Source organism: Oryx dammah, unplaced genomic scaffold (assembly GCF_014754425.2).
Source record: "Oryx dammah isolate SB20612 unplaced genomic scaffold, SCBI_Odam_1.1 HiC_scaffold_16, whole genome shotgun sequence".
NCBI classification, from domain to species: Eukaryota; Metazoa; Chordata; class Mammalia; order Artiodactyla; family Bovidae; genus Oryx; species Oryx dammah.
The window spans coordinates 61087417-61102586 of NW_024070200.1; the positions used below are offsets into that span (position 1 = coordinate 61087417).

The 15170-nt window shown below is 52.8% G+C and overlaps 1 protein-coding gene across 1 annotated transcript in view; it reads right to left on the reverse strand.

Annotated features, from left to right (window-relative positions):
- Window positions 1-15170, reverse strand: part of IGF1R (insulin like growth factor 1 receptor) — a 301873-nt gene that overhangs the window by 235900 nt on the left and 50803 nt on the right. The window contains exon 2 of the mRNA XM_040257012.1: window positions 13072-13617. Coding sequence (XP_040112946.1) covers window positions 13072-13617 — 546 coding nt within the window. The remainder of the gene's footprint in view (window positions 1-13071; window positions 13618-15170) is intronic.

Below are 15170 nucleotides of genomic sequence, written 5' to 3' on the forward strand. Positions count from 1 at the left end.
GCACGTGCTGCGTGAAAGGCCTCTATCTCACTTGAGGCAAACGCTCTTTCCACGCAAAGCTCTGAGCTCTTAGCGCTTGCTGCCTCGCCTCCTCTTCAGGCGAAAATCGTGGAGTATCTCGTCATATGGAATAAGCTGTGTGTGTGTCTCTCTGGAATGTGCTGTGCTTTTATCTTATCTCAAGATAAAATACTAAGTTTCTGGCATCTCATATTGCCTGGCATGGGACCTGCACACAACAGGCTGACTGATGGAAACTGTGGGAATCTTGGCCAGGTAACAAGTGTCAAAACCTGCACAGACACATCAGGACCGAAATCAGATGTTACTTATAACTCACACCTTTTTGCCATTCTCCCTTACCACAGGAATGAGATACACAAAATACAATCTCTTTCACCTCATTAATGAGACTGGATTTATGTTAACGAGAATGGTAAGGAGGAGAAACAGACTCAGCAGAGGTTAAGGATCCCCCAAATCTCATGTGTCCACATCCTCTCACATCCCCACACTCACTCAGTTGCTCTTAAACTCTGATATTTAGTTTATTCATTCCAACTAGAAGATCAGGCATCCAGTCCTATCACTTCATGGCAAACAGATGGGGAAACAGTGGAAACAGTGACAGACTTTATTTTCTTGGGCTCCAAAATCACTGCAGATGGTATCTGCACCCATGAAATTAAAAGACACTTGCTCCTTGAAAGAAAAGCTATGAAAAACCTAGATGGCAAATTAAAAAGCAGAGACATTACTTTGCCAACAAAGGTCCATCTAGTTAAGCTATGGTTTTCCCAGTGGTCATGTATGGATGTGAAAGTTGGACCATGAAGAAACCCGAGTGCTGAAGAATTGATGCTTTTGAACTGTGGTGTTGGAGAAGACTCTTGAGAGTCCCTTGGACTGCAAGGAGATCCGACCAGTCCATCCTAGAGGAAATCAGTCCTGAATATTCATTAGAAGGACTGATGCTGAAGCTGAAATTCCAATACTGTGGCCACCTGATGTGAAGAACTGACTCACTGGAAAAGCCCCTGATGCTGGGAAAGACTGAAGGCAGGAGGAGAAGGGGAACGACAGAGGATGAGATGGTTGGATGGCATCACTGACTTGATGGCCATGAGTTTGAGCAAGCTCAGGGAGTTGGTGATGGACAGGGAAGCCTGGTGTGCTGAAGTCCGTGGGGTCACAGAGTTGGACGCAACTGAACTGAAAACCATATGTGTCATCTAAAAACATGTTATAAATCCCATTTTATATCAGTAAAATTCCTATACCCATCAAGACTGGGCCTAGCACCAAGACTGGCACTCAGGACCCCAAACTCTGACTGGGCTCACTGTCACCCCGACACAACACCAAGAGTGAGGACCCCTTAGCCTGCAGGTCCCGGGCCCCTCCACTCCTCATGACCAGCTCCCCCAGTCTTCACGAGAACCGTCCCACTCAGATGCGGAAGCTCTGCAGGGTCAGGCCCACCAGAGAGACAGATTTCTGCAGAACATGTCCTTCTTGCCTTCCTCTGACCCTAGCTGTGAGGCTGGAGAACCAAGATTTATAAACAGAGAACAAGCTGGAACCCACAGTGGCTCATCATCGACCCGGAGAAAGAGACAAGTGTCGAGTGCACCGACAGAGCTCCGAGAGGCATCGTTACCAACCAGGAGCAGGGCAAAGACCTCACACTCACACGTGGGCCTTGCAGGCCTGTGAGCCCTTCACGAGGGAGACTCAGGGAGGTGTCCTGGAAGAGCAGACTCGAGCCAAGCCATGATGACCCCACGGATGACGGTTAAAGATCCATCACGAAGAGCTTGGCCACAGCAAAGTCTGCCCGGCCGGAACTCGCTGTGTGCACGCCCCACAGCCAGGCTGCTAGGACCAGCATGCAGAGCAGAACACTCCCCACTCCCAGGCTACTCAGCAAGTGCTGTGATTCCACCCTGACCGTTCAGAAGTGCTTCTGAGCACACGGCACCTTGGCAGGATCACAGGAGAGCCAGAAACGTTCAAGGGCCCGTCACTTGCTCGGGCTCCGGCTCCGGGTGAAGGAGAGCTTACTTGAGATGAAAAGAATGATTTAAATGAACTTAAATTCGTGCAACATAACCACATTAGATGGGGGTTTCTAAAAGTACTTGTGAATAATTCACTTTGGTTACAGCAAAAGCCAGACCAGAAACAGTCAAGTCAAAGACACAAGCCCAACATAAATTCTACTCAATTTCCTACTCTCAGTGCCTAACTGCTTTTCTTGCCTTCCACCCTTTCACTGAGATGGTCCATTGGCCTGTGCTCTATCTGCTGCCCCCCGGTGAGCTCGTTAGAGCCCACTGATTGCAGCCCACCCTCCGAGGCCCACTTTGGGGGCCTGTCCGGAGGGAAGGGTAGGGCCCATCCCAAAAAAGAAGGCAACTGCTTCATACCGCAGCGAGCTTGGAACATGTTATCTCGTGCTCTAGCAGTGCTTCCTCAAGTCCAGGGCCAGCAGCACCATCCCAGGTCCCCAACACCTTCCAGCGCAGCAGGGGAACAGAGCTGGACTCCTCAGTTTAAGAGATGAGGAAACCAGGGAGCAGGCAGGGAAAGGGCTGGCGCTGGGCCGCTCAGCTAAGCGGCAGCAGCGGCGTCTGGCCAGTGCTTTCTGCGGTAAACAAGGATGCTTATGTGTTCACAGTTTCCATGCAAATTCCATCAGCTCATGAGGCAGGGGGGCCCCCTACTCCTTCCTGTCTTTTGACCACCCACCACCTGCCTCTCCAGCTTGGCTTCAGAGATGAGAAGATGCTGACAAGAGGTTTGCTTTTATTTTGCTAATTGTGGAAGAGTTTAAGACTGAAGGTTGAAGAGCTGGCATATGAAAGTCCAAGCTTCACACTTAAAAAAAAAAAAAAAAAAACACAATAGGCACCAGGCTTGTTGCAAAGAGAATCTGCACTGGCTCACACTAAACCAATCACCCAAACCAGTCACCTTTTATTTGCTTGCGGAAGGGGTGGTCTGAATACCATCCCCATCACCATCTAATGCCCGCTTACACATCTTCAGTGGCTCCTCTCTAACCGCCGAGGCTCTCCATGAATTAGAACAGTGCCCAACAAGACAGAGTTGCATTTACCCAAACAGTCTAAACCTTCCCATGAGACCAAGTCAGGTCGGGTGTCTGAAGTCCCCAACTTCACAGCATGAGCATGACGTTCACTGAATCCGTGTCTGCAGCCTCACCACTCCCTCTGCCTGATAACGGGCAGAAGGCACAGCGGGCACAGAGAGCTGTCATCTCTAAAATGGAACATCAAACTAATCCTGCAAAACAAATTTATCTTACAATGCCAGTCTGTAAAGTTGGCTGTGGCTGTTTTATCAATTGCCTCTCAATAAATTCTGCTTGATGGAAGCAGAACCAAAAGTTCATCCCCTGCCTAGGCGCCCATCTCGGGCATCCAGTGACTTTTCCCAAGGATATTTTTCTTAGCAAACAAGAAATATTTGTGGATCTAAAGAAGCATTCTTCTGAAAAAATGATACATTCTCAGAATTCTATTCATAAGCAACGATGGTATCAAGATCCTGAGAGTCTCAACTCCCACAGTGGATGTGAAAGGACAGTCAGGATGAGGGGGCGGCCGAGGATGGGCTGGGGTGGGGCAGCCAGCGATCTCAGAGGATGACACCCCATCAGCTAAACTGTACCCCCAGACAGTGCACCCAGACCACTAGTGAAGTTACTTCCAAGGGGGAGCCCAAGACCCCCATCCTGCACCTGGGCGGGCTGCTCCGTCTTCCCTCATGAATGGAGGAGAACTCAAGGGCCATTTCCCACAGCCCTGCTTAAAAACCTGTTCCAGAGCTTCTCTGACACAGCTACGCAAATGCTTCTAGAAGAGTACTGGTGTATTACAAAAGAATCTCGTCACTTCTAGTCCACGGAAGAAGAGAACAAAAATGCATCCTGTAACCTGAGCAGCAGTCTAAGATCCGAATAGTATCATCAGCTTAGCCAGGCACAAGGGGCCATTCAGAAGTCAAGAAATCAGGACAGAAACATCACACTGGGAACCTCAGGAACAAAGCTTTTTGCCTTTTCTCGACTCAGGGAATCTGACCAGTTTCCATTTGTCTCCGTATTACCACCCAATACCTTCTGGGGTTAAAAAAAAAAAAGTTTTAATTTGAACACTTTGGCTGTCCAGGAAGTGCTTCTAATAATAGCAACCTTCTTTTTTTTGGTATCTCAGGCTCTATGCTTCCCCATTTTTGGCGGGGGCGGCCCTTTTTACTACTAAGCCCAACTACCCGGTCTCGGCAGCTGCTAAAAACCATCCAAGCCCTTTTCATCTATCCGGAAATCCAGAATGGCAGCCTGGGTTCACAGATCTGCTGCCAAGGGCAGATGGAGGCCCCTTGCAGCTGGGCCCTGCTTCCCGGGGCTCCAGGGCAAGACGGCTCAGGGCCCGGAGCCACACGGCCTCCCTGCACCGGCCCCCAAACCTCGGCCTTCCCCCAGCCCCTTCACTAGGACTCGCAAAAACAAGGAGGAGACAGCTCCGCAAGGGTCGCTCCATCTGCACAGCCTCAACGCAGAGTCCCCAAACACACTGCCTCTGTTCCCATCCCACGTGGGTGCCGTGGAAAACGGCACAAAGAGAGGAAAGGGGGCCGGGTGGCTGCTTGTGACCAAGGCCGAGAAACAAAAAGCGACTTCTGTTCAATAATGAGCTGAAACAGAAGCCAGGCTTCCGGGAGAGGGCCTGCATTCCTGCACAGCATTTTCCCACCCACCTGATCCCCTCGAACGGAAGGAAGACCTCAGGGAGGACAGAGGGAGCCAGTGTGTGTTTCCTGCACAGTGGGGGGTGGCCGGGGGGGGGGCGGCGGTGAGAGGAGAGAAAGAAAACAAAACAAAACAGCCAAAGCAGGCGAAGGGACTAGGTGGGAGAACACAGGGGCAAGCACACGCGCACGTGCACACACACACAAGTGCCACTCAAAGAAGGGCGTTAACAGGCACACTCTGCAGCGGGCACGCGGCAAGCTACCTTGGCTCTGCGGGACCTGAAGCTGTCACAAACAAAAGTGTCCACCCTTGTTATCTCTACCCCAAATTGGCCCACTCGAACCACTTTGCTGCTCTCTGAGGAAAACACGTTTTTTAAAAAGATAATATTTAAGGTTAGTATCAAACAAGAATCTTGTTGTTGATATTCTTAATTCTTCCCAACACCCAGCCTGCAAACGCAGTAAGTTCACAGGGTTTGATAACCAAATAAATACAGTTCACCTGTAACTGCAGAGGCCCCTACTCGCCTCCCCATACGGACATCTGTCCTCACTGAAGGTTCTCTCAAGATACAGCTTATCTGTACAGACACAGGAATTTGAACAATTTGGATTAAATTAGCGAGACCCACTCCTACGCTGTGCCACGCTATTTATGATCATTGAATTCTTTCTATTTAGAAAAAGTAACGCAGAAAGACCACAGAAGACGCGGCAATAAACAGACACAGAACGCTCAGAATGTTAAATGCTCTCAGAACGCAGCTTAGGCATTTAGTTTTTGGTTTTTAAAAAGACCAGCAGCTGCTACCATTTGCTAAGAACCTACTGTGTGCTGGGCCCTGTCTGGTGCTTTCGGACCTTCCCAGCCCTGCTTTACATGGGAGACGGGGCCTGGCAGCCGCGCCTCGGCACCCGGGGGGACAGAGCAGGGCAGCGGAGCCCGCTCAACCCACAGGCTGCTCTCAAACCTCCGCCACATGATGCCATTGTCCATGCTGGAAGGCGGTTCATTTATTTGAGCCCCATTTTGTACAAAATTACATATTCTTGCAAATATCAACCATAAATGCCACGATGGTCCACAGGGGAAAGCCACACCGTCCAGGTGCAGGGCCGCCTAAACATGCCCGAAGACCGGCGAGGTAGAGGGTGGCAGGCACACTGTACTTAGCTGCTGCCTCCAGGACGCTGCCAGGGATGAATAAACACGCTAGGAAATCAGGAGTGAGGCCTGAGAACGCTCATGGCACCCTGAGAACGGCAGAAGAGCCACCACGCTGGCCCTGGAGGAGTACCGTCTTCCCTGGACGGTCACCCTCCCCTGTGCATGCAGGCCCCAGAAGCCCCATCCCTCCCTGACCTGAGATGCCAGCTGTCTCCCCTGAGATTGAGAAGGCTCCCCCTCACCTCCCCCTGCAGGCCAGGGACTGAGAAGGCAGGTCGTTGGCCCACACAAAACCCAGCCCTCCTGACCACGTCCAGCGCAGGCTGTGTAAACCATCGGCAGAACCCAGAATGGTCTAGATTTTGGATTTCTACCAGGGATTCCCTTCTTCCCATAAAAGACCTCTGTGCGTGTGTGTGCTAAGTCGCTTCAGTCGTGTCCAACTCTTTGTGACCCCCATGGACTGTAGCCCACCAAGCTCCCCCGTCCCTGGGATTCTCCAGGCAAGAACACTGGACTGGGTTGCCATTCCCTCCTCCAGGGGATCTTCTGATCCAGGGATCAAACCCATGTCTCCTGCTTTGATCTGCAAGTGGACTCTACCACTGCTGCTGCTGCTGCTGCTGCGTCGCTTCAGTCGTGTCTGACTCTGTGTGACCCCCATGGACTGTAGCCCACCAGGCTCCCCTGTCCCTGGGATTCTCCAGGCAAGAACACTGGAGTGGGTTGCCATTTTCTTCTCCAATGCATGAAAGTGAGAAGTGAAAGGGAATTCGCTCAGTCATGTCTGACTCTTAGCAACCCCATGGACTGCAGCCCACCAGGCTCCTCCATCCATGGGATTTTCCAGGCAAGAGTAGTCTTTACCGCTAGCGCCACCAAAAGACCTCTACATTTCTTAAATCCAGATTCCCAAGTTAGGCACAGTGATAAACAGATGACTATTCTGTTTAATATCCTGTGTGTTGCAGACAGATATTCTGTCTCCTGCCCACGATGTGCCCAGAACACCCTGGCTGTCTCTCGCTTCCTCCAAGTCAGGGGCGCCTTCCGTCCCAAGACATGTCAGAGACTCCTCCTCCTATAGCCTGAGTCCCAGAGTCACACCATGTGCTAGGAGGAGAGGCCTGTCTCCAAGTCATGGCTCCCAGCTCCACCACCAGCCAAACCTAAGTCTAACCCACCCCATGCACTCAAGTTGAGCAACGCAGTCCAGGACAGGATTAGCCACGGCCCCACACGTTCCACATCAACCCCACTTTAGCAGGCAATGTCATGCTGGCATCCACACATGGAAAGCGAGATAGAAATATTAACCCAACAGAAGAAGGAGGCTTTTTAGGAGTTAAAAAAAAAAAAAAAAAACTAGAATGGTCTTATAAGTAGGCTTAACTAATGAAATGGGAAGGGACTCCAGAATATTTTCCAAAGACCTAGAATTGCAAAAAGCACCCTAGGAGACATATTCTGAAAGCTTTTTCATCTCCAAGATAAGATCCCTATTAAAAAAAAAAAAAATCCTGAAGGGAGTGTGGGAGAGTGACACCTTAACTAGGTGATATCTAGCCAAGAATGACGCCTTTCAACAAGGCATGGGGACTAAGAGCTGGGGTCAGCTAAGACGGTCCCTGGGACACAGGGGCACAAACTGCCTCCCCATCTCGGGAACAGGGTCACCATCAGGGAGCAGAAATGCCATCTCCATGCGTGACTATAAAAGGCAGAGAAAGGAGGCCCGGGGCATGTGACCCCCTTTCTAAATAAAGAAACCCCCACACTGGGCTCAGCTGACCGGAGCAGGGGCCTTCCAGGGGAAGAGAGGCCATAACTGACACATGAGCCGGAGCCCCCTGGACAGCCTGCCCCCTGCCCCCCGCGGGACAAGCGGGCCCCCCTCAGCCCTGTGCACACACAGGCCCTGCCCTAGCCCGCCACGGCAACACAGGACACAGAACTTCATGGAACGAAAACGCGAAAAAGAAGAATAAGCAGAACCGTTAAGATGAAGTAATACATAATCACACACCCAGACTCTCCGCACTCACCTCACGCCGGCAGGTGGTTCCCAGACACTAAGTCGCCACTTTCCCCCATCGGGCCTGACACAGCAACACAAGCAAAGGAGAAGGGCATAAGTCCACCCCTCACTCCAGGATCACCCTCCTGAGGAGAGTCTGATAGAAACAGGAGAACCTACTTGGGGGGAAATACAGGGTTCTCTGTTACACCACCTGTCTTCATTTGAAGTCCCTGGCCCCTGGCTGGGGAGACAGCAGTGAAACGGGTTCCACTTGTCAATGAAGGGAGCCGGTTTCTGCCTTCTCCTTGAAAGCGCCAACCTGTCTCCCTGGTTTCTCCTTTCTGAAGGCAGCAGGAAACACACCGAGCTCCGGGCCACCATCCCCAGACAACACCCTTTGGACGGCAGGAAGGCAGCACTGCAGTGAAGCCTGCCCGGTGGGGCTCCTGGCAAAGCCCAGGACCGCTCACTGGTGGCACCGTGATGTCAGGGGCCTCACGGTGTTCACCCTGACCACTTAGAAAGTACTTGGAGACTAAGTCCAGCAGTAAGTTTTCAGATTTTTTTTTTCTGGTTGGCAGTGGGTACCATACTTGAAATCTCATACCAGAAACCCAGAAGGTAAGCAAACACCACACAGGGTCAGGGCGTTGCACCGGGCAGGGAGAGAACTTCAGGTGCGCGGGGAAGTCCACCCTGTTCCCTCCCTGCATGCACCTAACCTCTGGACGATAAAGAACAGCACCCTCGGGCCAGGCTTCAGCTTTCAGGATGGGTCACACCCTCTCCACCCTTCCCCATCATCCCTGGCCTTGGATCATTCTGACCAGGGCAGGGCACGACGGGGGTGACCCCGGGGAGCAACGACCATGAAAGTGACACAGGAAACATCCGCATTTTATAATCCTCGCGGCTCCTGGCTCGCTGAGCAGTTACTGCACACCGCTCTCTGCGCGAGGCGGAAGATGCATCTTCCTGACAACCCGTCTTTCACAAAGCAGGAGCAAGCTCACCCCTGGGAGATGGCCAGGCTGGCCAGGTGTTGGAGGACATGCCCAGAATCTACTCAGCACCTCAGACAGGCGTCTCTTCCTCAGGAAGAGCCCACCAGAGTCCACCAAGCTCCCCAGGCCTCCAGCAGCGGGCAGCCAGCTGCTCAGTGGGGCCACAGACCCGCAGGCACAAGGCCAGGTACAGGGCCTGCTTTGTGGGCTCCTTGACAGATTCCAGGGAGAGCAGCCTGTGGGTCAGCGTGCGTGTGGACAAGGCCACTGGGGCGAGGTGGACAGGCAGGGCAGCCAGGGAGAGGCCGTGTCACTGAGCCAGCAGAGGGGAGACACAGGAAGACTGACTGGGGAAACACCTCGCATGGAAAGGGCTCAAGTGTCCAGCTGGAAAAGGAAGCATCCACATGGTACCCAAGTGTCTGACACAGGAGCTCAGAGAACAGGAACACTGCCCATGCAGAGCGGAATCAGAGAGAACCCTGGGCTGGAAGTGAGGAGCCAGGAAGACCATCAGATACTGACACCACGTAACTGAGTGTTTATAACATCTAAAACCTCACACACATCCTTGACTTGACACCTCTCTCCAGATGTCCCCCGACACCTGTACCTGAAATGCCCATGGGGGTCCAGACATGATTGGGGATGGTCTGAGCTGGAGATGGGGTTTGGAAGCCAGATGCGGGTGGGAGGCTGCTGAAGCAGCAGGTGAGATACTCCGGGGGAGAGCACGGTGGGGAGATGGCCCAAGGAGAGCAGTGGCTAGAGGCTGGACCCAGAAGAGGAGCCAGAAAGAAAGCCACAGGGCGAGCAGGAGGACGACCAGTGAGGCAGGCGGGCAGGGAGGGCGGGGCCAGCGGTGGGCAGCTCAGGGGGCACCCACCTACAGGCTCATGGCAGGGAAGAGCCACACTCGAGCTCTTTAAAGGCCACTCACTTCCTAGGAGTGAGTAACTCACCAACATAAAACCAGCCCTGGAAATCGGAAGACGGAAGCGGGCAGGGAACCCCCAGCACAGTGGCTTCTTTAATGAGGGGGATGGCTGTCGACGAAGCCACCTGCCCCTGCAGAGTCAGGGTCTACAGAAGGGGATTAAAGGGGAGCATCAGGGAAGAATGGCCTATGGGCACCCCATAACTGAGTGCTTCTCCATCCTGTCAAAGATCTCACACATATCCTTGACTGACACGTCTTTCCAGAAGCCCCCCTCCGTCTGTAGCCAGCCCCAGGGAGGATGGGGTGCTGCTGTGCTTCCTCTTTTCAACTGGCCATCTTCACACTCACGGGGACCCCGAGGCAGACGTTCTGGCTGGACTCAGTGCCTCCCACCTGGCTCCTCAGATGACCCCTCGGCTCTGCCTACAGAGGTGTGCTTGCGGTGCTCAGCAGAGAGAGGACTTCTGCAGGCCAGAACCCAGCACCTTCCATGGCATGCTCTGAGGCAGCGCCCTCTGAACGTATCAGAGAGCGAGCTCCACCTGTGACTTCAAATCTTGTAGGAGCCCCATTAAAAACTGGAAAGAAACAGGTGAAACTAACGGTTCACTCCCTCCGTCTAAAACATCATTTTAACATGTGATCAATACATAAAATATTAAAGAAATACCTTTCTCCCCCCATATTATGCTCTGAAATCCCGTGTGTATTTCACACTTAAAAAAAAGAAATCTCAATTCAGACAGGCCACAGTTCAAGTGCTGGACAAGACACGTGTGGCTAGTGGCTACCATACAGGACCGTGCAGGTCAGAAGGAAATCTATGCAAAGGGAAAGAGTTCCGATTCAACTAGAAAATCCCCAAGACACCTGCCAACCCTGGAGTTTTCAGGACAACCTGAAGGGAAGACAATTTCCCTGAACGCTGTCATTAATTTTAAATAAATATTCCATTGTGAAATCACAGAAAAACATGGGCAGGCCTGAGACACTGGCCCGGGAGAAGGCTGCAGGGTGCGGCCTTGGCGAAGAGGGCATCCAGCCAGCAGGCCTGCCAGCATCAGACGCAGCGGACGGATGCCCGCCCCCCAGGCCTTTCTCAGGAGCCTCTCCCCTTTCTCTCTCTAATCCCCCACGGCCTATGACGACGCCATGGGGCTGCCCCATGTCACAGACGAGGAAACCAAGGGCCAGCCCAAGGGTAAATGTCCAGTCACACTACTAGACTCGGGCCCAGAGCTCATGCCTCGCCCCTGCTCTAGACTTCAACAAGAAGCTGGCCAGAATCCACAGTGAGACCAAAGTAAATCCTGACTGAACCACTGAACGAGTGCCCACCAAACAACTTTTAAGTAACACCTCCTTCAGTACAGACCTTATGAGTTTTCAAAACAGTTTTGCACACACATTTGACCACCACTAAGGAATAATATGGGGCTGCCCAATGGAGCATTCTAAACATGGCCAACTACCGCCCAGAAGGGCTGGCTGGTCCAAGGTCACCCCCTTACACCACACCCAAGTCCAAGGTCACCCCCTAAAACCACACCCAAGTCCAAGGTCACCCCCTTAACACCACATCCAAGTCCAAGGTCACCCCCTTATACCACATCCAACATCTCTCCACGACACATGACACCTCATTTGAAGATGACTTTTTCCTTTAAAATAAAGTTTTTAAATGTCAAGACTATTTGAAAATATTCTGTGTTGTTTTCTCAGAACCAGCGGGTAAGCTAATGATAGGGTAGTGTTTTAATCAATCACAAATGTGACTTTAGCACAGTATTTTCCCCAACCCGAGCCAACAGGGATGCTCCAAGTGGTCCGATGGTGTTCTCAGCTCTTCAAGATCCTGGTTGCAGCCCATGGAATCCCGCCCTCACTGGACCAGTGTTCACCCGCCTGCTGATGAAGCAGCAGGGAGCATGAAGGCATGCCCTGTGTCAGGGCCTCCTTTCTCTGCTTCTGCCCTGAGCTGGCAGGAAGCTGAAACAACGCTACCTGTGGGGTCTGGCCTTGGTTTGTTTATCTTACACACGTCACGGTTAGGCAAGCCTACCAATTTGGGATTTCTTGGCTCTCCGTGGCCAGCTGGAGTACATGGGCTTCTTGAGGCTCTAACTGGGCCAACCACTGAACTATTTATAGGTACCACTGTGCTTTCCAGCTAGCAAGGGGAACCCTCCTGGACAACAGACCTAAACACTGCCAAAAGCAAGGAGACAAAGGCCCAGAGTCACATTGCAACACCCAACAACCCAGCGCTCAAGGCGTGGATCACAATCAGGCAAGAGTTCAATTATACTCAGAGGAAATCACGCACAGCAGATAAACAAGCAAAAAGCTTCCAGACACCACCACCTGACCCCCAAGAGCAGTAAACACATTTCAAAGTTCTTTCACGACGTGGTTTCACAAGATGTGCACAGTTCTTCAAGAAAGAGGTAGACAAGAAAGGAAGCAGAAGCCTGGGGTGTACAAATGAGCTTGCTGCACAGCTAGCCACCCGCCAGGTCAGCCTGAACCTGGGGCTTCTAGACATGGTCCAGGGCCCCTCTGCCAGCACCGCCCTGGCTATGCTCCATCAGGAACCAGGACGTGCAAGCACTGGAACTTCATCATTAAGGACCAAGGACGGGCTGCAGCTCAGCACTTCCACAGGACGTGAGTCCGTTTTTACCTCTCCTCGACTCCGTAATAATCCAGGTGTACTCACGCTAAGGAAGCCCTGCGTTACCAAAAAACCTCCTTTCACGCAAAGGATAAAAGAACTGACGATACATACACAGCCCCTGACTGGCGGGACTTAGGCACTTCCTAGCACACCAGGTCACCCTGCCCATCAGAAATTCAAAGCAGCAGTTCCACAAGCCTCCCGCCCAGGAGTACAGCAGATGGTTTCTAGCGTGTCACTGGAACGGCTTTCACAGCAGCTGAGACGGGCTGCACCCACCAGCTCCCCGATGCGAAAAGAAGCCCCCTGAGATGCCACACTCTGATGGCAACAGAGCCGCACCCACCCGGGAGAAACAGGCACCGGAAGAGGAGGGCGGACGAGGCGGAGTTGCGGGAGAGGCGGGGGACCGAGGCCACAGCCTTGCCTTACTTTTCTGGCCGGACGAGGTGGGGGGCCGAGGCCACAGCCCCGTCTTACTTTTCTGGCAGCGGTTCGTGGTCCAGCAGCGGTAGTTGTACTCGTTGTTGATGGTCGTCTTCTCACACAGCGGCTTCTCCTCCATCGTCCCCGGACACAGGTCCCCACATTCCTTGGGGGGCTTGTTCCCCACGATGTAGTTGTTGGACGCGGCGTCCAGGATCAGGGACCAGTCGACCGTGGACAGGTAGCAGAGGTCGGCGTTCTTCTCGATCCGGATGGCCCCACGGGTGATATTCCGCAGGTTGTAGAGCCCAATGTCCTTGAGGTTGGTCATCTCGAAGATGACCAGGGCGTAGTTGTAGAAGAGTTTCCAGCCGCGGATGACCGTGAGGTTGGGGAAGAGGTCGCCCAGGCTCTCGAGGCCGGCCACGCGGAACAGCAGCAGGTACTCGGTGATGACGGTGAGCTTGGGGAAGCGGTAGCTGCGGTAGTCCTCGGCCTTGGAAATGAGCAGGATGTGGAGGTAACCCTCGATCACCGTGCAGTTCTCCAGGCGCTTCAGCTGCTGGTAGTCGTTGCGGATGTCGATGCCTGGCCCGCAGACTGTAGGGACACAAGAGGGGAGGGCGGCACGGGCCTCAGTTACAAGGAAAGCACATTTCACAAAGTAGTTCCCCGCCGGCCACACGGCCAGTCTCCAGGAATCCTATATTATCGTGAAAGAAGTAAGGCCCCCTTCTCGCCACCGGCTGCCAGAGGAGCAGGGCACGGGTGAACTGTCTGGGGAGCTCACTGGCCAGTTCTCCTTCGGGATGGCCTGGTGTGAGTCAGAGCACACCCACCACTGCGGAATATGCCACCCCACCTCACCGGCGTGCAAACCACAGCCTGGAGCCCAGGGCCACACAGGGACACAGGAGAGGGTCAGGGCTGCAACCCAGGCCTGCTGGCAGGTGCCCGGCCACACACGCCCTGCTCCCAGTGCAGAGCGCAGTGCCCCATGCCTGAACAAACAGGCCCCCAGCCAAGGGACAGCAGCCCACTGCCGCGCCAGCCTCAAGGACACCCTGCATGTCCACTGGAGGACAAGCGCCGTGGTCTGTAAGGGAGGGACCCGGGAGCACACGCCCACGTCTCCTACTTCCATTTGACGTCGGCAGGTGGCTACGGGCTCTTCCCCCGCACTGAATATAGAAAGAAAGGTTAACTCAGCAGTGAGATAAGAACCTGTGATTTATATGAATAAAAGAAGCATCCAATTCCAACTTTAATAAAGTGCTTTCTTAATTGAGAAAGGACGCTTCCTATACAAAGGTTAGGTGATAGCAAGAAGACAATTAAAATCATCAATAATCTCAACATCCAAACATATCACTAACTATGCCAATTATCCTTTCTCTATAATTTAAGGTAAAAGAAATCGGACAATAATATAATGTTTTCAAACATACTTCCTTCATGTCATATGAACATGTTACCAAGTCAACACCCTTCTACCTCACCATTTTATGAAGGAGATGGTAATGGTAAGATGTAAACACGCACCATGAGTTCGTTTCTTTCTAAACCGATGTCCTACTGGCGAATATTCAGGCTACCTCCATTCTTCCACATCATAAACAACACTCCAGTGGACATTCTCTGCAGATATTCGAAACTAATTTTTTGAGGATAAATCCCTAGAAGTAGACCAACGTCAACAATGGAAACTTGTTTTTAACTTAAAATTCTAGATATACACAAGCAAAAAAGCCCTCGGTTACTATTCTCTCTTACAAGTGTTGATAATCCCCAAGCCTCCCATTATGGCTCTCACAGTGCCGTTTCCTGACTGATGCAATTTGTTAACTCGCGAAGCACCCAACACACGCAGCGCTGCAGGAGACCCAGGCGCCACGCGGGAGGCTGGCGGGGGAGGACGGAGCTGAGGCCGCGAGAGGCAGCCGCCAGCCAAGCAGGAGGGGCCGGTGCGTGCACCGCCGGCCCAAGCTACTCGCGGCGCAGCCGAAGGCTGGGAGGACAGAGCAGCCCTGAAGCTTCTGCAGAGGGACGCTCCTCCCTGCGGCAGCGCCAAGGGCACTCTCACACACAGCGGCTTCTGAGGGATGGTCCTCCCTGTGGCAGCGCCAAGGGGCACTCTCACACACAGCGGCTTC